Source organism: Lepisosteus oculatus, chromosome 2, assembly GCF_040954835.1.
Source record: "Lepisosteus oculatus isolate fLepOcu1 chromosome 2, fLepOcu1.hap2, whole genome shotgun sequence".
In the NCBI taxonomy this organism is placed as follows: Eukaryota; Metazoa; Chordata; class Actinopteri; order Semionotiformes; family Lepisosteidae; genus Lepisosteus; species Lepisosteus oculatus.
This window is the reverse complement of record NC_090697.1, coordinates 24,067,372-24,082,007: the sequence shown is the minus strand read 5'-3', so window position 1 is coordinate 24,082,007 and position 14,636 is coordinate 24,067,372. Positions and strand designations below refer to the sequence as shown.

The following is a 14,636-nucleotide window of genomic DNA, read 5'->3' as shown; positions in this document are numbered from 1 at the left end:
TCATTCTTGACCAGCCCTGCAGAAGGTCGTCCTTCACGTGAAAGGTAATCCCAGCAGAATTTATACACCAAAAGTGCATGTGCTGCTAAAAAATTCACACCTTTAAAGAAGGCGCCCTGGGAGAGACAAAGACAAAGGCAGACACCCCTCACTTATCATCCTCCAGCACTGCAATGATCAAGCAGCTGCAGCTGACAGGCGCCGACGGTGGGCCGGCCGCCAGCAGCTCCCCCACTGCGCCGCACAGTAGGAGGTGCTAGCAGGCGGAGGGGCTGGTGGGAACTCTAGGGGAAGCCGGAGGGATGAAACACAGGCAGCCAGCCGTATATGGAAATGAGGCTCTTTTATTTTCGTTGCTCGCATCTTTAATAATTCCTCGCAGAGATTTAAAGTGAAGCCATTGAGGTATGGTGCTGCGATTGGGCGGGAGGGGGGAAAAAAAAATCAAAAGAAAAAGGAGGACTGAAAAAGAGCACCGAGAGGGGCTGAAAACAAAAAGACGAGGAGCGCGAAAGAGACGCTCTTACCTCCTCCGGGAGCGCCGCATAGGGGGTTTCCGAGGTAGCCAGGACGAGGACGGGACAGAAGGAGGGGACATCCTGCAGGAGGGTGAGGAAGGTGGTCCGCACCGTGTCGTTGATGGCCTCCCACCAGTCGCTAACGTGGGGCATGTACACCACGCTGGGCACCGTCCTCCGCGCTTCACGGAACACCTAGAAGACGCCACGCAAACACAGGGCAGGCGTTAGGGAAGGACAGCAACCGCAGCATGGACGGCAGCCAAGGTCTGGAAGGGGCATTCAGAGAACTAGCAGAACAAAGACCTGGTTCTTTTAAAAAACCCAAGGCACTGCCCCGACACTCCTGCACAAAATAGATGAGGAAAGACCTCCACCTGTTCCTATGTCATTCCATACCTATATAGGTCTCTTTTATAAATGAAAGCTCCACACAGGCATTTACATGTCATAAATGTCATTTCTAGACGTCATTTATAAGGTCACCTGGATAACCTTGGAGGTATGCAGCACATCCAAGAAGGGGACATAATGAAGATTTATCACAATATGTATAAAACACTTTTTTCAAAAAATGTATTAAGGGGTTCATGTTCGTGTTAAATGTATTGTGTAAGGTGCTGTATCTTTATCTGCCTATAAAGCAAATATCCCATCTGTGACAATAAAGGAAGTCATGATGTTAGTCTCAAAATACAGTACGTGCAAACATTTAGAACAGCTTTACAGGGGACACAAGTGCCAAATGCTCAGGTTATCAAAAGCTGCAGGTGTTTAGATCTACAATAAAGCTCCCATACTGGTGGGCAAGCACCAAACATGACAGGGGGTCTACTAGTCTTGGCTCCCCTGCAGGGATCACTGGCGCTCAGTCACCATGCTCTTTTCAGTCCCGAAGCAAGTCCATCACAGTTGTGCACATTAAAAATTGACTTGGTAAAGTTTTGTCAACCCACCTTCTGTCGACTGCTCCTGAATTACACATTAACCCCTATCACATCTCAAGAGTTGAGGACAGAGAAATAAGCAGCCAAGGCAACCCACTCATACAGCCCGATATCTCTTAAGTGCTAAGGTCTAAATCTTTTAGAAAATCAGTGTTTTTTGTAGTTAAAATCACTTTAATTTTCGGTTCCGCAGTGGTTGTCCTAAGTCCAGTACTTCTGAAATCACCAACAAAAAAATGACAGTGCCCTGCATCAACAAACAGGCACTTAAAAAAATATTTATAGTGGACAACTTTCTAAAATTATGTTATACAGAAGAAACTGCTTTGAGAGCTGAGCCAATATGAGGGAATGAAACTGTAGACACCTATTGCCAGAAAGAGGGAGTGGGACACAAGATTACACTGGTTTTCTAACAGCAGAAACAAAACAAGGCTCTCGCAAAAATCTAAAAACAACCCAGAGCTTTAATGCTTATCGACAGAATATGTCGATAGGCATTTTTTACCTCTGTGTGTGTGTACATGTGTACAGACAGAGGGACAGGGGGTACACATTATACACATTACACATCAGAGGGGGTTCAGTCTTAAAAGGTGGGAACCCACTAAATTACAAGTGCTTTATTTTTTTCTACAGCACTGTAAGACACTTTTACTGAAGAATTTCTAAAACTTGTCTTTGTAGGGTGTCTGCAACATGGGATATTAAACGCCACTAAACCATTAAATAGGAAAAAAAAATCTTCTTTGTGGTGATTTCACATACCTTGAGCACCACTATTCTAGAACCAAGGAGAATTTCAATGAATTCCAGAGAAATCTGGAGAGTCTTATAAATGAAGTTCCAGAAAATACAGCACATGTTAATGCAATAAGTTTATAACTGTTGTTAAGAAATATTGTGCTCTTTCTAATGTATTTGGTTGCCACTTTTACATACATTTGCACCCATTGCAGCTGGGAACTTTACTGGAACACTTTGGCGAAGTACCTTAATCAAGGCTACAACAGCACTGGCTCAAACCCAAACCTTCCAGTTACGAGTCCCACACCCTCACCACTGCTCCACACTGGTGAAATTATTCTGGCAGGGTTGACTGAATAGATTCAGATGGAATGGGGTTGAACAAAGAGAGGGCAAAAAAGTTAAAGATAGCATACAAGTTAATGGCATAAACAGTTTTCTCACAATAATAACTGTGGACTTTGAAAACCATAAAAGGTCAGATCAGTTTTGAGACTTTTGCCTTTCAAAGACATACATCACAAAATGAAATATCTGGGCTCTTGTTAAGGGCGTGCTTTCTAAAGAAATCAAGCCATTCTGACTAGAAAGTATTTCTAGGGCATAAGCAGTAATGCTAGTGTTAAATAAAAATTACTGCATTCAGGTATGGTTCTTTTGTCTCTCATGTTATTTCTTCCTTGAAAAAAACAAAATGACTCATGTTTTCTGTGATTCACACTACTAATTGTCTGTTACAGTCTTCTAGTTACTTTGGTCTAGAGATAATTTACAAGAAGTACAAATTATTGCTGTCAGTATGCAGGCTGGAGTTGCTGTACAAGATCTGACAAATAAAATGGTTCTCTTTTGTTAGCTCATGCATTTTCCCTAAAACAGCGAGTCTCAATTTAAGCATTATCTCCCCATATATCTGCTGAAGAACGTCAATAATCGTCTATAATTTTTTCATAGGGCACCAAGAGTTAATATGTTGATTGTAGCAAGTTTCTCCAAAACTAGACAGACACCTTGAGGTTTATGACTGAAATGCGGGTTTGTCTGATTACTCGGAATCCTCAGTGATTTTGTTTTCCAGGGTGGTAAAGGTGAAATATTGCCCTTTAAACATGTATCAAATTGCATTAGTCATGAGAAAAAGAGTAGTGCAGGTGGGTAGCTGCGTTAACATGCATAGGCTGCAAAGGAACAAGTAAAGATTTATTCCATGCTGAAAAGAGAAAAAAGAAAACAACGTTTTGGCTACGCAGAAGGCTCCACTGCCGAAACATTGTTTTATTTCTTCTCTTTTCAGCATGAGTACTACTTGCAAGCATGTTTTTTAACACTGCTTCAAATGGTATCAGCACTTCTGGAAGATTAAACTTTCAATCTATTCAAGATAGTGAAAGGTGCCTTAAGGAGAAGCATTATGCCAATATGGCACTTTGAAATCTGAAAAACTCATGGAGAAACGGAATAATGGATTTTTTTCAATTAAGTGAATGTTAAGACTTTCAAGAGTGTTAAATCTAGTCAAGTCAAATAAATGTTTATGAAAAACTCCAAAGGTGAGAACATAAGTGTAAAATTAGTAATATTTGCAGCAAGCCTACAGCAACAGTTTTTAATTAAACATCAGTACTCTAGATTACCAATGTCGCCTACGTAAATTAATTACATTTGCAAATAAATTAATGAAATAACAGCTCTGGAAAAATCACAAAAAAAGCTTAGGAGCGATACTTAAGGGAATGCAATAAATTGCATAAATTCTAACATTTCTGCACCTCCAAACTGCAGTCTGATTAAAAAAACATGTAACTACATGATGAGCGATATCACTGGGAATTCTCTACCATTAAGAGTTAATTGTAATTCAGATGTTCAAATATCCAAAGAGAGTTAATTTCTGAAATTGTGCAAGTTATTTTCGTTGTCACATTTTCAGGAGAGCAGAATAAAACGAGTACATTTCACAGTTACAGCAAACACATCAAATGTGGCAAATGTACACAATGCAGTCTCCACAAAAAATGCTGAATTTGTCTAAGAGGCCAAGTATTCTGCAAATTTGCTGCTTTATTACTGGGGTTGACAACAGATATTGTGTACTACACTGAATTTACCTTTAACCCCAATAAACTGGCTAGGCTTGGCTTCAGGGAATTAAAACACATCTGTCCCCACCTCCCTTCGCTTGAACAACCGCAGGGATATTCAGGAGTTCTTCCTAAGGGCGTGAGCACCACTAACCCCACTGTCATTACCTGTTTCACTCCCCTCTCCCCCTATGCTGAGGCGTTCTACTTCTGGTATAATCACCGAGTAATAGGGGCAGCATCTCATTACTTCATCACACCTGCCTCACACCCGTGACTTTTACACAAAAGTGGGAATAACCAGTTTCCAACGTTCCCTCCAAAATCCCCTGCTCACTCAACCCATTTTAATTTTGATCGTAAATATCACAATAAAAACGTATTTCCTTTAGATGAAATCCTGCTCACCACAGACCACATTAAAACTGGGGAAGACAACTACTATATTCCAGAACACAACTGCTGTTAAAACATTTCAACGTTTTAACATGGACTGAAGTGCTGTATCAACTGGGTGTGTGCAAGTGTTTTTTAGAAATGTTTTATAAATAAGGTGCTGCATCTCAGGTGGAAGACATTAAGTCAATAAAGTGCGAGGTTGGCACTGTTCATACTCAAGATAATTCTCAATTATTTTATCTAAACCAACAAGTTGTCTGTTTCGGCACTTCGTATACGTCCAGTTAACGGTAAACATTTTACTTTTCTACTCAATGTTGTTACTGGTCTGTTACTGATGGCCAACTGTGAGGGACTACTCACTACATTTTAAAAATGCATTGAAAAGAGGCTGAAAAAAAATCACGTAGAGCATCTTAACAGTTACATTTTTGAAGCACAGGAAAATCACAATCTATTTTACATAAGGAAAAAAAACGTTTTGCTTGAAATCTGAAGAACTAATTATAAGTTATCCACATACCAGAAAATACTTGGCAGCATGATCTGTATGCACATTACTAAGTTTCCTTCTCTCTCTTCAGTACAAAGAGTCAAGTGGAGGTTCCTAGTTTTTACATCCTATCCTTCACATGTAGAACAAAATTGGTTTCTGTATACCTGGTGAAACACCACCTTATGGAGACTGTGTATACAGCCAGAAGCCTGTGTTGCTTCCTCATTTACAGATCTGTATATTTTCACATTAACAACAGCCTGTACCAACTATAGTCACTAGGTGGGGTTGTTCGATCACAGAAAACCAGATGATCACGATCCTCGGCTGTTACTTACAAATTAAAGAATTTAAACTCTGCTTCTTAATCCAGAAGCATTATCATATAGCTCAGAAATAAAAAGACTTCCTTGTCCGGAGGTCACATTAATGGGGAAAAAAAGCCAGGGCTACAAAAATAAAGATTTAAGAAAAAACTGGTATTTGATTAGCTTATTAAAATGTATTGCTTATTAAATACTTCTTTGGCAACTATTCACACTAAGCTTTACAGCACATTCAGGAAAATGTCATACAAAGTCCTACATGAACAATTTCAAAATATTTGTTAAAGTAGTTGGTATCATTTCAGATTAGGTGGCAGTCAAAATATTCAATATTTCCTTATGATCAGCGTACTAAACAAAAACTGCTGCACTGTAGTGTTTACGCTTATCCTTAACATAACCTAGCCCGAGTATCATCACTACTGAACACTCAGGCTCTGTACATGAACTGGCTCGATTCAGCATCACACGTCTGTCCTCATCCCACTGCCTCCCGGCTTTTACCTGAGCGCAGGACTCTTCGGGGGTTTTGGCACTGACGGAATACAGTGTGGGCAGGTCTAGTCTGTGCACGGAGAACTTCTCCAGGCTGTGCAGGGCGGCTGGAGCCAGGTGTGTGCTCTGACCTGAGCCCCTGTCGCCGGCAAGCAGAAGCCGTGGGCGGTAAGAGGTTGGCTGGTGATAAGCAGACCTGCAGGGGGGGAGGGAGAAAAACAGAGAACCTCTCTGAGAAACTCTCTCTTCCTACCGTCCCAAGATCAGCACATGCCTAATCATGGTGTGGAGCCACCACAGCGTGTGCATTGAGGCAGCGATACCTTGGAGCGCACCAAACGTGTTCTCAAGACTGCGGAATACACAGATTGATACAGGCTTGAAGAGAACAGCCTGTTTTCCTGGGACACATGAAAAGTTCTATAGGGAGAAATGGGCAAACATGGCCACATCTGAATGTCCTACTTTGCTTTGTCCAACGTTGCTTGAATTATGGCAGTAATTCAAGCAACAGGCATTTCCATCAACACCTTTTCCTAGTTATTTTTTGCCATTCCTTTTCATATCTGAGCATGTTCTTTTCACTTGAAGGCTGTGTGATTTATTAACACAAAATGTAAATAAATATATTGTGATCTCGATTTCAGGTTGTTAGATCACAAAGTGCATTACTTTGTAAAGTAGGCTTTCTATAGGCACTGTAAATATTAGTTGGGAATACAATGAGCCTATGTGCAGTATGATGACCTAACAGGGAAGTAATGGCTATAACAGAGGCTGCGTCCACGTGTAAAGTAAACCTGCTGCTGGCCTCACACTCCTCTCCAGGTTTTTCTGCGAGAATACAGTGCAGGTGGTCCACCCAACAGATGTGTCTCACGCAGTTTAAGACAAAACCTGAAACTGTTCCATCTGTCACACAGCTGAAAGTATGTATATACTGCTCTATATGTAATTGTACCATGAGAGCAGATTGGTGATGGCAATTTGTTTACTCAGCAGGAACTTGTGTCCTACTGTACAAGGGTAATTTGTTAAGACCAATTACAAGTTACTGCTCAGAATATTCAAGCATTTACAATATATTAAGGTTATGTTTCCTGTCCTAGTCTGATGTCCACACAGAAAACACTTGCGTTGTCAACGTCTTGAGTGCTGCTGTCATTAACAAACACAAAGAAATCAAGAGAGGGCTTTTCCTGGAACACTCCCATTGCAGAAAATACTTCTCATCTCTTCCTTTCCTCTAGAAATACTCTTCCCTGAAGCTCTTTTCAATATCAACTAGTTTATAGCTTAGGCAATCAGGCCATATAATGTGTGTAGTGTACATTACATTTTTTTTAACATTTAGTTTTTTCACCTTTCCCCTAGAAGCTCCAACTTTAAATCAGCTTGGGTCGCCACAGCGCCCTTGCGCTAGCACTGGTGACCTGTGGGCAACATGGACCCTGCTTGTCCATCCCTTTCTTCCCTTCTCACGCAGCACAGAGCAATGAACGAAGATAGCCCGACGCAGGAAGGACTTCCCCAGATTCCCCAGGAATGACATGAAATACCAGAAGTGCCTGCCAAGTCAGCGAGCTCGCTCCTGCACTAGCGAGGTCACTAATAACCAATAATCAATATTCAGACCAGTCACCTCTGGACTACAGGGCCCACATTTTATTCAGCACTTCTCCGGTGTTTTCCTAAGGTCCAAAGACATACTGGTAGGTTAACTGGCGCCTAAATAATTGGCCCTGGTGTGAGTGTGTGCAGGTTTGAGGCTGTAGGTGCCCTGCGATGGACTGGCATCCTGTCCGGGGTATATCCCGTCTTGTGCCCACTGCTTGCCAGATTAGGTTCCAGCTCACTCTGTAACTCTGTACTGGATGAGCAGATTAGAAAATTGATGGATGTCCCCTTTACCCTTTGAGCTGCTCGGATGCCTTATCACTCACATTCTTAGTCTGTAAAAATACTTTAGAGATCCATACCAAACAACCCATATCGTGATTTTGTTTTTTTAAAAAGAGGCTTAATAAAATCTTCTCAGTGCTCTCAAATTTGCTCAACACTCAAACCTCACATACCTAAAATGTGCATTCTGTCTTTCCAGGTGCAAAATGCAGCAGAAAGCACTACAGAAGGGCTCAAACATTCAGTAATAAATAATCTGAAAGTCGTATGTTCTTATATCATAAACTTTCTCTAGACAATGTTAAGCAATAAAAAGGTTAAAAAATGTTAGGATAGGTAAAAGCATAGAACTAAATTCAAGGGATGTAAAATTAAAATAGTGCAATGTACAAGTACAGTGGTAAGACAAAATTTGTGAACCCTTTGGAAGTATCTGTATTCCTGCAGCACTTGCTCCTAAAATGGGATCTGATCTTCAAAATAGTAGATATACATAATTTTGTTAAACAAATGACATACAAACAATTGTACTTTTTCATGTTTACATTGAATACTTTGTTTAAACATTCACTCACTGTGCTGGAAAAAGTATGCATATCAAAATCCTCAAAGGCACTAAGAAAATCTGCCCAGTATATTCTTCAGTGAAAGACAAACCAGAGGTTCCAGTGCATTTAAAACTGAAAACCGGAGACACTATTTTACCCAAATGACTGTGGGAGAACAGAACAAACTACCCAGACATGCTCCATCAGATACAAACAACTCTTTGGACTCAAATGTACTAGATGAAAAGAAATGGCCTCATCTTGTGACAGTACTCCTAGAGACCTACTGTATCAGCAAACAGCACAGCAAGACCAAGGAACCAGACAACTGTGGCAGGAGACATACTCACATTGTAAAATGAAGGAAAGGTTTATTTGCCGATGGCTGTTTCTTTGGAGATCCTGAATGCGAGGGGTTATCAAAAATAGATGGAGCACCATCGTTGTCATCATCGCTGTCTAAGTCATCGTCCAACAGTTCACTAACAAGATCTATGAAAGAAAATGTGTTATAGGCTAACATGGACCCACATAAGTGATACGCCTATAGAAATACTGTTGCTCAACACTTAACTTGCAATGGGCATACCTCAATAAAATATCTCATGCTAGACATAAGGAAGGAAAAAAACATCTAAAAGACAGCTGCCCTGCTGTTTGACACAGCAATCTCTTTTGTTACAGTGATCACATGCAGGAAACCTACGAACACAGGCCACAGCAGATGGGCACGTTACAAGTGCTGGCTGGCTGCTTACAGCCACCGCAGGGAGCTTGTCCGCCACTCTCCACACGAAGCTGAGGAGCACTCACCCTCTCTCTTGTCGCACTGCGAGAGCTCTGCATGGGGAAAGACCCTGTGCAGGCCAGCCAGGACTTCAGCGAAGGTGTTCTCCAGCAGCGGCCTGATGACGGCGGACAGCGCATGGCCGGGCGACATCAGGCTTCGCTGAGAGGCAGGCACAATGTTCCTCATGGCATAGTAAAAGTCCTGGGGGCTGAGAACGATGGACGACACGTCCAGCTTGAACTTCTGGCTGCTGGCGTAGATCTGAGGGTATCGCCGGCGCAAGGCCACTAAGGCAGTCTCAGTGCAAAGTGCTTTGATGTCGGCACCGCAGTAGCCTGGAAAGGACATTACAAAACAATGGCCACTTAGTGGTAAAAAAAGGCAATGTTCCAGCCAGCAGGGGGCGGTGATGCCGGAATACTTTTCTGATCAGAAGGGTAAATAAATGCTAAAAAACACATGAAAGACATAATTAGAGCAAAGCGCTTCACAACATTTTACAGATAATCTAATGAAAGAGGAGAGTCTTGAAAGGTTCTTGTAGCATGAATGTTATCTAAATTTTAGAAAGTAGACTAACACATCCCATATTCACAATACAAGACAAGTTAAGATTTAGTAGTATTAAGGGTCAAAAAGTAATACATGTACAAGAAAGCATTGAATTTAGCAGCGTGTTCAATGCTCTGCTCATGTATGAATTTTCCTCTTGATTTATTATTCAGGTTGATAATTTGGTTTTCCGTGTATTAACTGCCAACATCAGAACAGCCTGTCACAGTAAGGAACAAGAACCCTAACTAAGAGAGAAAAGGTTGTTTCGTGGCAGCATTGTTAAATTCAGGTTCACTGAGTTTGCTGTCACCATGTTCCTCTAAATCCTTACCGACACATTTCTCAGCCAGTTCTTCCACAAAAGAGTCATTTAACTTGGGATTCCAGTCTCTGGTGTGAATCTTTAAAATGTGCTTTCGAGCCTGGGGGAGGACAAAAATTGCAAGTTATTTCAACTGTTAAGAGATCACCTTTACTCAGTTACATTATTTCTTGCACACAAAATAGTGTCCTCAGACAATATATGGATAGTAAAGTCAAAAACTTCCTACAATTTGATTTACTTGCAGTCAAGCAAATTTGTATCTGCGATGGTGAGATTTATATGAATGATAAGAACCATATGTATTTTAAAGTAACTCCATGCATGTATTTGGTCAAATTAGAAAATCAGTCTGGCGAGGTCAAAATGTAGATCTAAATCCAACTGAGCACACATTTTACAAAAAGAAAAACTGAAGTCAGACACCAGGAATAAGCAAGAACTTAAAATGTCTACAGCAAAGCACTTCAGATAATTATACAAAAGAGGTTGGTGATCTCAACAGCTCACAAACCACATATCCACTGCCTCAAAATAATAAGTCCCAATATGCAAGGTCACTTGAAATCACTGGGTTGAAAATACAGTTAAGAATGGAGACCCAACAATCATTTTATTTTTCCTTCTTTTAAACCTCTTTGCCGTCATATCAACAACAATTAGAAAGGCGTGTATCCATGGTAAGAGCTGGGGAATCCCAGAACCTATTTGGAAGAAAGACTCTGTCGGGGTGGGATGACACACTGCACCTAATCAGAAACTGTTGTTTCCTGAGGGGCTCAACCAGTACTGGCACTCACGTTACAATCCCAACATCCCGAATTCAAGCCTGGGTCAGGTGTCCAGAGCCGATCACGACCCCAAGCCACAGCACACAACTAGCTCACAGCCCACAGGGGAAGGGCACAAGTGGAATATTAAAAACCGAGAGCAGGAGGCACTTCTTTACCCAAAGGATTGTGGGAGTTTGGAACAAGCAACCCAGCCACAAGTCAATATCCTACTACCCTACAATATACTACTGAGTGCCAAACAGGCTCGATGGGCAAAAAGACCTCCTCTCATTTGAAATATTTCTTATGTTCTTATAATTAGTTGGTTGGGGCTCTTCCAGCTTCCAGCAAAATAAAATGGTAACCCAACTTCCTAGGCACCTGCAGACAACATCTATGAGGGAGACTACTCCATGAACTGGCACTATGCCTCCTGTTCCACCTCCTGCAGTGCTTACAGTGCATCAAAAGATACAGGGCCTGTCAGGGGAGACAATATTACAAAAACTAAATTCCAGTTTGAATGGGTAAACAGAAAACTAATTGGAATTCGTAAGTTAAAGCAAAAAAAAAGAATTTCAAATTGTGTGTTCAGGTGTCATGTTATGCTTAGATTAATGATGCTGAATTGAGCAGTGGATTCTGTGACTGTATGCTGTAAACAGCCCGACTTGTGTAAATCCAACTTTATTAGTCATGGCTGAAAAACGTACTAGTGACATGAAAAATCTTGCTGTGTATTACTACAGTACTGTTTTAATACCGTGAGCCTGGGCTAATGTAAAGTTTTGCAGAGAGAAACCCCTGCATAAATCAGGGAGTGTCTGTAGTTCCAGGTTGTTCCATTTCTGCTAAGTGCTTAATTTTAAGAGCTTAAGCAGCTCCATCTATGTTCCAAGCCCACCCCAAACATCTGCCTCCTGTAGTGCCTCTGCAAAACTTCACCTTTTCACACTGTAGTTGAAAGGTTGCACAACGCAGTCCGAAGACTCCCTCAAGAGGGGATTTCACGTCACAGATTTGAACGCAAGGTAAGCGCTGTCCGTGGTGATAAGCACAGCAAAAGGAACTCACGACACTAACTTGTACATGTGAATTTAGCCTAAGGTTTTCAAAAGCTTCTCATTCAGCTTCTGGAGAGAAGTAGATCAGGTCAGAGAAGCTGGGGCTTTTTAAAAAGCCAAAAATGCCTCTACTCAGATTAGAGTATTTCAGCACTACTAAACAATTTCATTTTTAATCAACATAATATGATTTTCTTCAAACTTTCCACACTCCAGGTCCTTGCGACCAATGGAAATAGGAAAACAGGATAAGCGTCTTGTAGCAAATCCAGTATATTAGGGAACTTTTTTATCAGATAACATGACAGTGTATATAAGCTCAACAGTAAACAAAAAATTGTTTGCCAGCAGGCATATCAGCCTGCAACTCACAACTGGCAATCCACTGAGGCTCAGCAGGTGAGAGTCTAGACAGTACCTGGATAGGAGACCTCCTGGGAAAGCTAATGTTGCTGCTGGAAGAGGTGTAAGTGGAGCCAGTAGGGGGCATTCAACCTGTGGTCTGTGTGGGTCCTAATGCCCCAGCATAGTGACGGGGACACTGTACTGTAAACGGGCACCGTCCTTCGGTTGAGACATAAAACTGAGGTCCTGACTCTTTGTGGTCATTAAAAATCCCAGGGCGTTTCTCAAAAAGAGTAGGGGTGTTACCCCAATGCCCTGGTCAAATTTCCCATTGGTCTTTACCAATCATGGCCTCCTAATAATCCCCATATATGAACTGGCTTTGTCACTCTGTTCTCCTCCACACTGATAGCTGATGCGTTGTGAGCGTTCTGGCACACTATGGCTGCCATTGCATCATGCAGGTGGGGATATCACATTGGTGGTGGTGGAGGGGAGTCCCAATTACCTGTAAAGGGCTACGAGTGGAGTCTCCAGAAAAGTGCTATAAGTGTAAGGTATCATTTTATTATTATTAATAACAATAATAAAAATATAAGTCATTAACCATTAAATTTGCAACCCATAAGTAAACACATCACCTCTTCAGCTATTATTTTAAAAGAAAAACATATTTTAAAAGAAAATCCCACAGCAGGTGCCTCCTAACCAGGGGCTGATGCTCTTTCACTCGAGCTGTGACTGGCGGGTCCTCCTCTTTTGTCAGAGAGGATGAAAGGAAGGGGCCTACCTTTTTATCAGGCAAGTTGAAAAGAAACTCCCTGTCGAAGCGGCCAGGTCTCCTGAGTGCAGGGTCAATAGAATCAAGTCTGTTTGTAGCACCAATGACAGCTATTTCTCCCCTGTTGTCCAGTCCATCCATCAGAGCCAGCAGCGTGGAGACGATGGAGCTGCAACAGGAAGGAGGGTGTGCTCAGAAAGGGCTACATTTGCTTCCTGGGTTAATAAACATGGAAGCCAAAGAGCCGCTTCAAATTCATATCTACTAAGTGCTTCATTACACAACGTGTAATCAGAAGACTGCTGTTTTGACCATATTGGGGGACATTCAACATGAGGAGATTCAAGGGCAGATACACAAGCATGTATATTTAGAATAACCATGCAATCCTATTCATACAATGGACTACGTCAAACGCAAAGGAAAGCTGAAACATCGTTTTACACATCTGTATATTATGCATGGACAGGAAACGTCCATACAATATGCACAGCAGGAAAGGCCCCATGTTTAAGCTAAAGCCAGATATCACGGGTTCTAGCCATACCATATGAGTAAGCTCTGTCATTAGCTGACAGGAACTGGGATTGCCCCAAGCAGTGTTGCAGAATTGCCAGAATGAGCTGGTCACCCTTGGCTTACTATACAACAGCAGCCCCTGGGATTTTCTGAGTGCGTACTAACACAGCTCTAGATGTTGTTAGTGCGGGCCTCTGAGGTCTACCAATCAGTGCCAGCTATTCTATGGGCACTGCTGGACTGAAAGAAGTATTGCCAACATGTTTCAAAGGAAAGCAGGCACAGTCCTCACTCCTCATACAGAGGCTCAAGGGTCTTACAAGTAATATCCATAATAACTCCTACTTTAAGTAAAACAAGTTAGGCTTTATTCATCTATACTGGACATTTTGCAGGACATACTAGTGTTAATTCAAATGGATATGCAATTTCCGATGGTCAATGAAAAGAACAATCAGAAAGAGGAATTAAAAGTTTTCATCTGTCACATTCACTGGATAACAGTTCTGATCAGATCAGGACCTATAAGACCTTTGGCACTTTTTCTAAGTCACGTCTTAGCTGAATTGTGGCTGTAATTGTAATTCATTTCTGAGTTAAAACTGCCCATGTGACACTAAAAGAGAGCTGTGTAAATATTTGGCATTCTCTAAATAGCCTAGGTTAAGTATGTTTTTTTGCTTCAGTTCTGGACTTCACAAAAATTTGAAAAGCAACTGACAGAAGCATTAGAACTTGCATACTCCCAGCTCAGAGATTTTAGAATTTAGCTCAAGGCCTTTATGTGTAAATAAATGTTTTAATACACAATCTAAACATGAATTTTAACTGTCATAGAATCTAATTCACAGCACTCTAGAAAACTGAAGGAGTGTATGTCTTTCAAGGGAAACATACACTGTAAATGATGTTCAAACACACATGATCTAGCTTTGATGAGCCTGATGAGGGCAGGACAATTTCACTGACATGAAATTGTTGTATGAAAGTGCTATTTATACAGTGTATTTAACAATTACAGTACAATT

At 41.4% G+C, this 14,636-nt stretch overlaps 1 protein-coding gene across 1 annotated transcript in view; it reads right to left on the bottom strand.

The window, feature by feature from the left end:
* atad2b (ATPase family AAA domain containing 2B) overlaps positions 1-14,636 on the bottom strand; it is a 96,989-nt gene that overhangs the window by 60,468 nt on the left and 21,885 nt on the right. Inside the window, exons 14-19 of the mRNA XM_015351536.2 lie at positions 13,099-13,258; positions 10,136-10,226; positions 9,273-9,584; positions 8,810-8,951; positions 6,019-6,205; positions 528-713 (exon numbers count right to left, since the gene is read on the bottom strand). Of these exons, the coding sequence (XP_015207022.2) occupies positions 528-713; positions 6,019-6,205; positions 8,810-8,951; positions 9,273-9,584; positions 10,136-10,226; positions 13,099-13,258 (1,078 nt within the window). The remainder of the gene's footprint in view (positions 1-527; positions 714-6,018; positions 6,206-8,809; positions 8,952-9,272; positions 9,585-10,135; positions 10,227-13,098; positions 13,259-14,636) is intronic.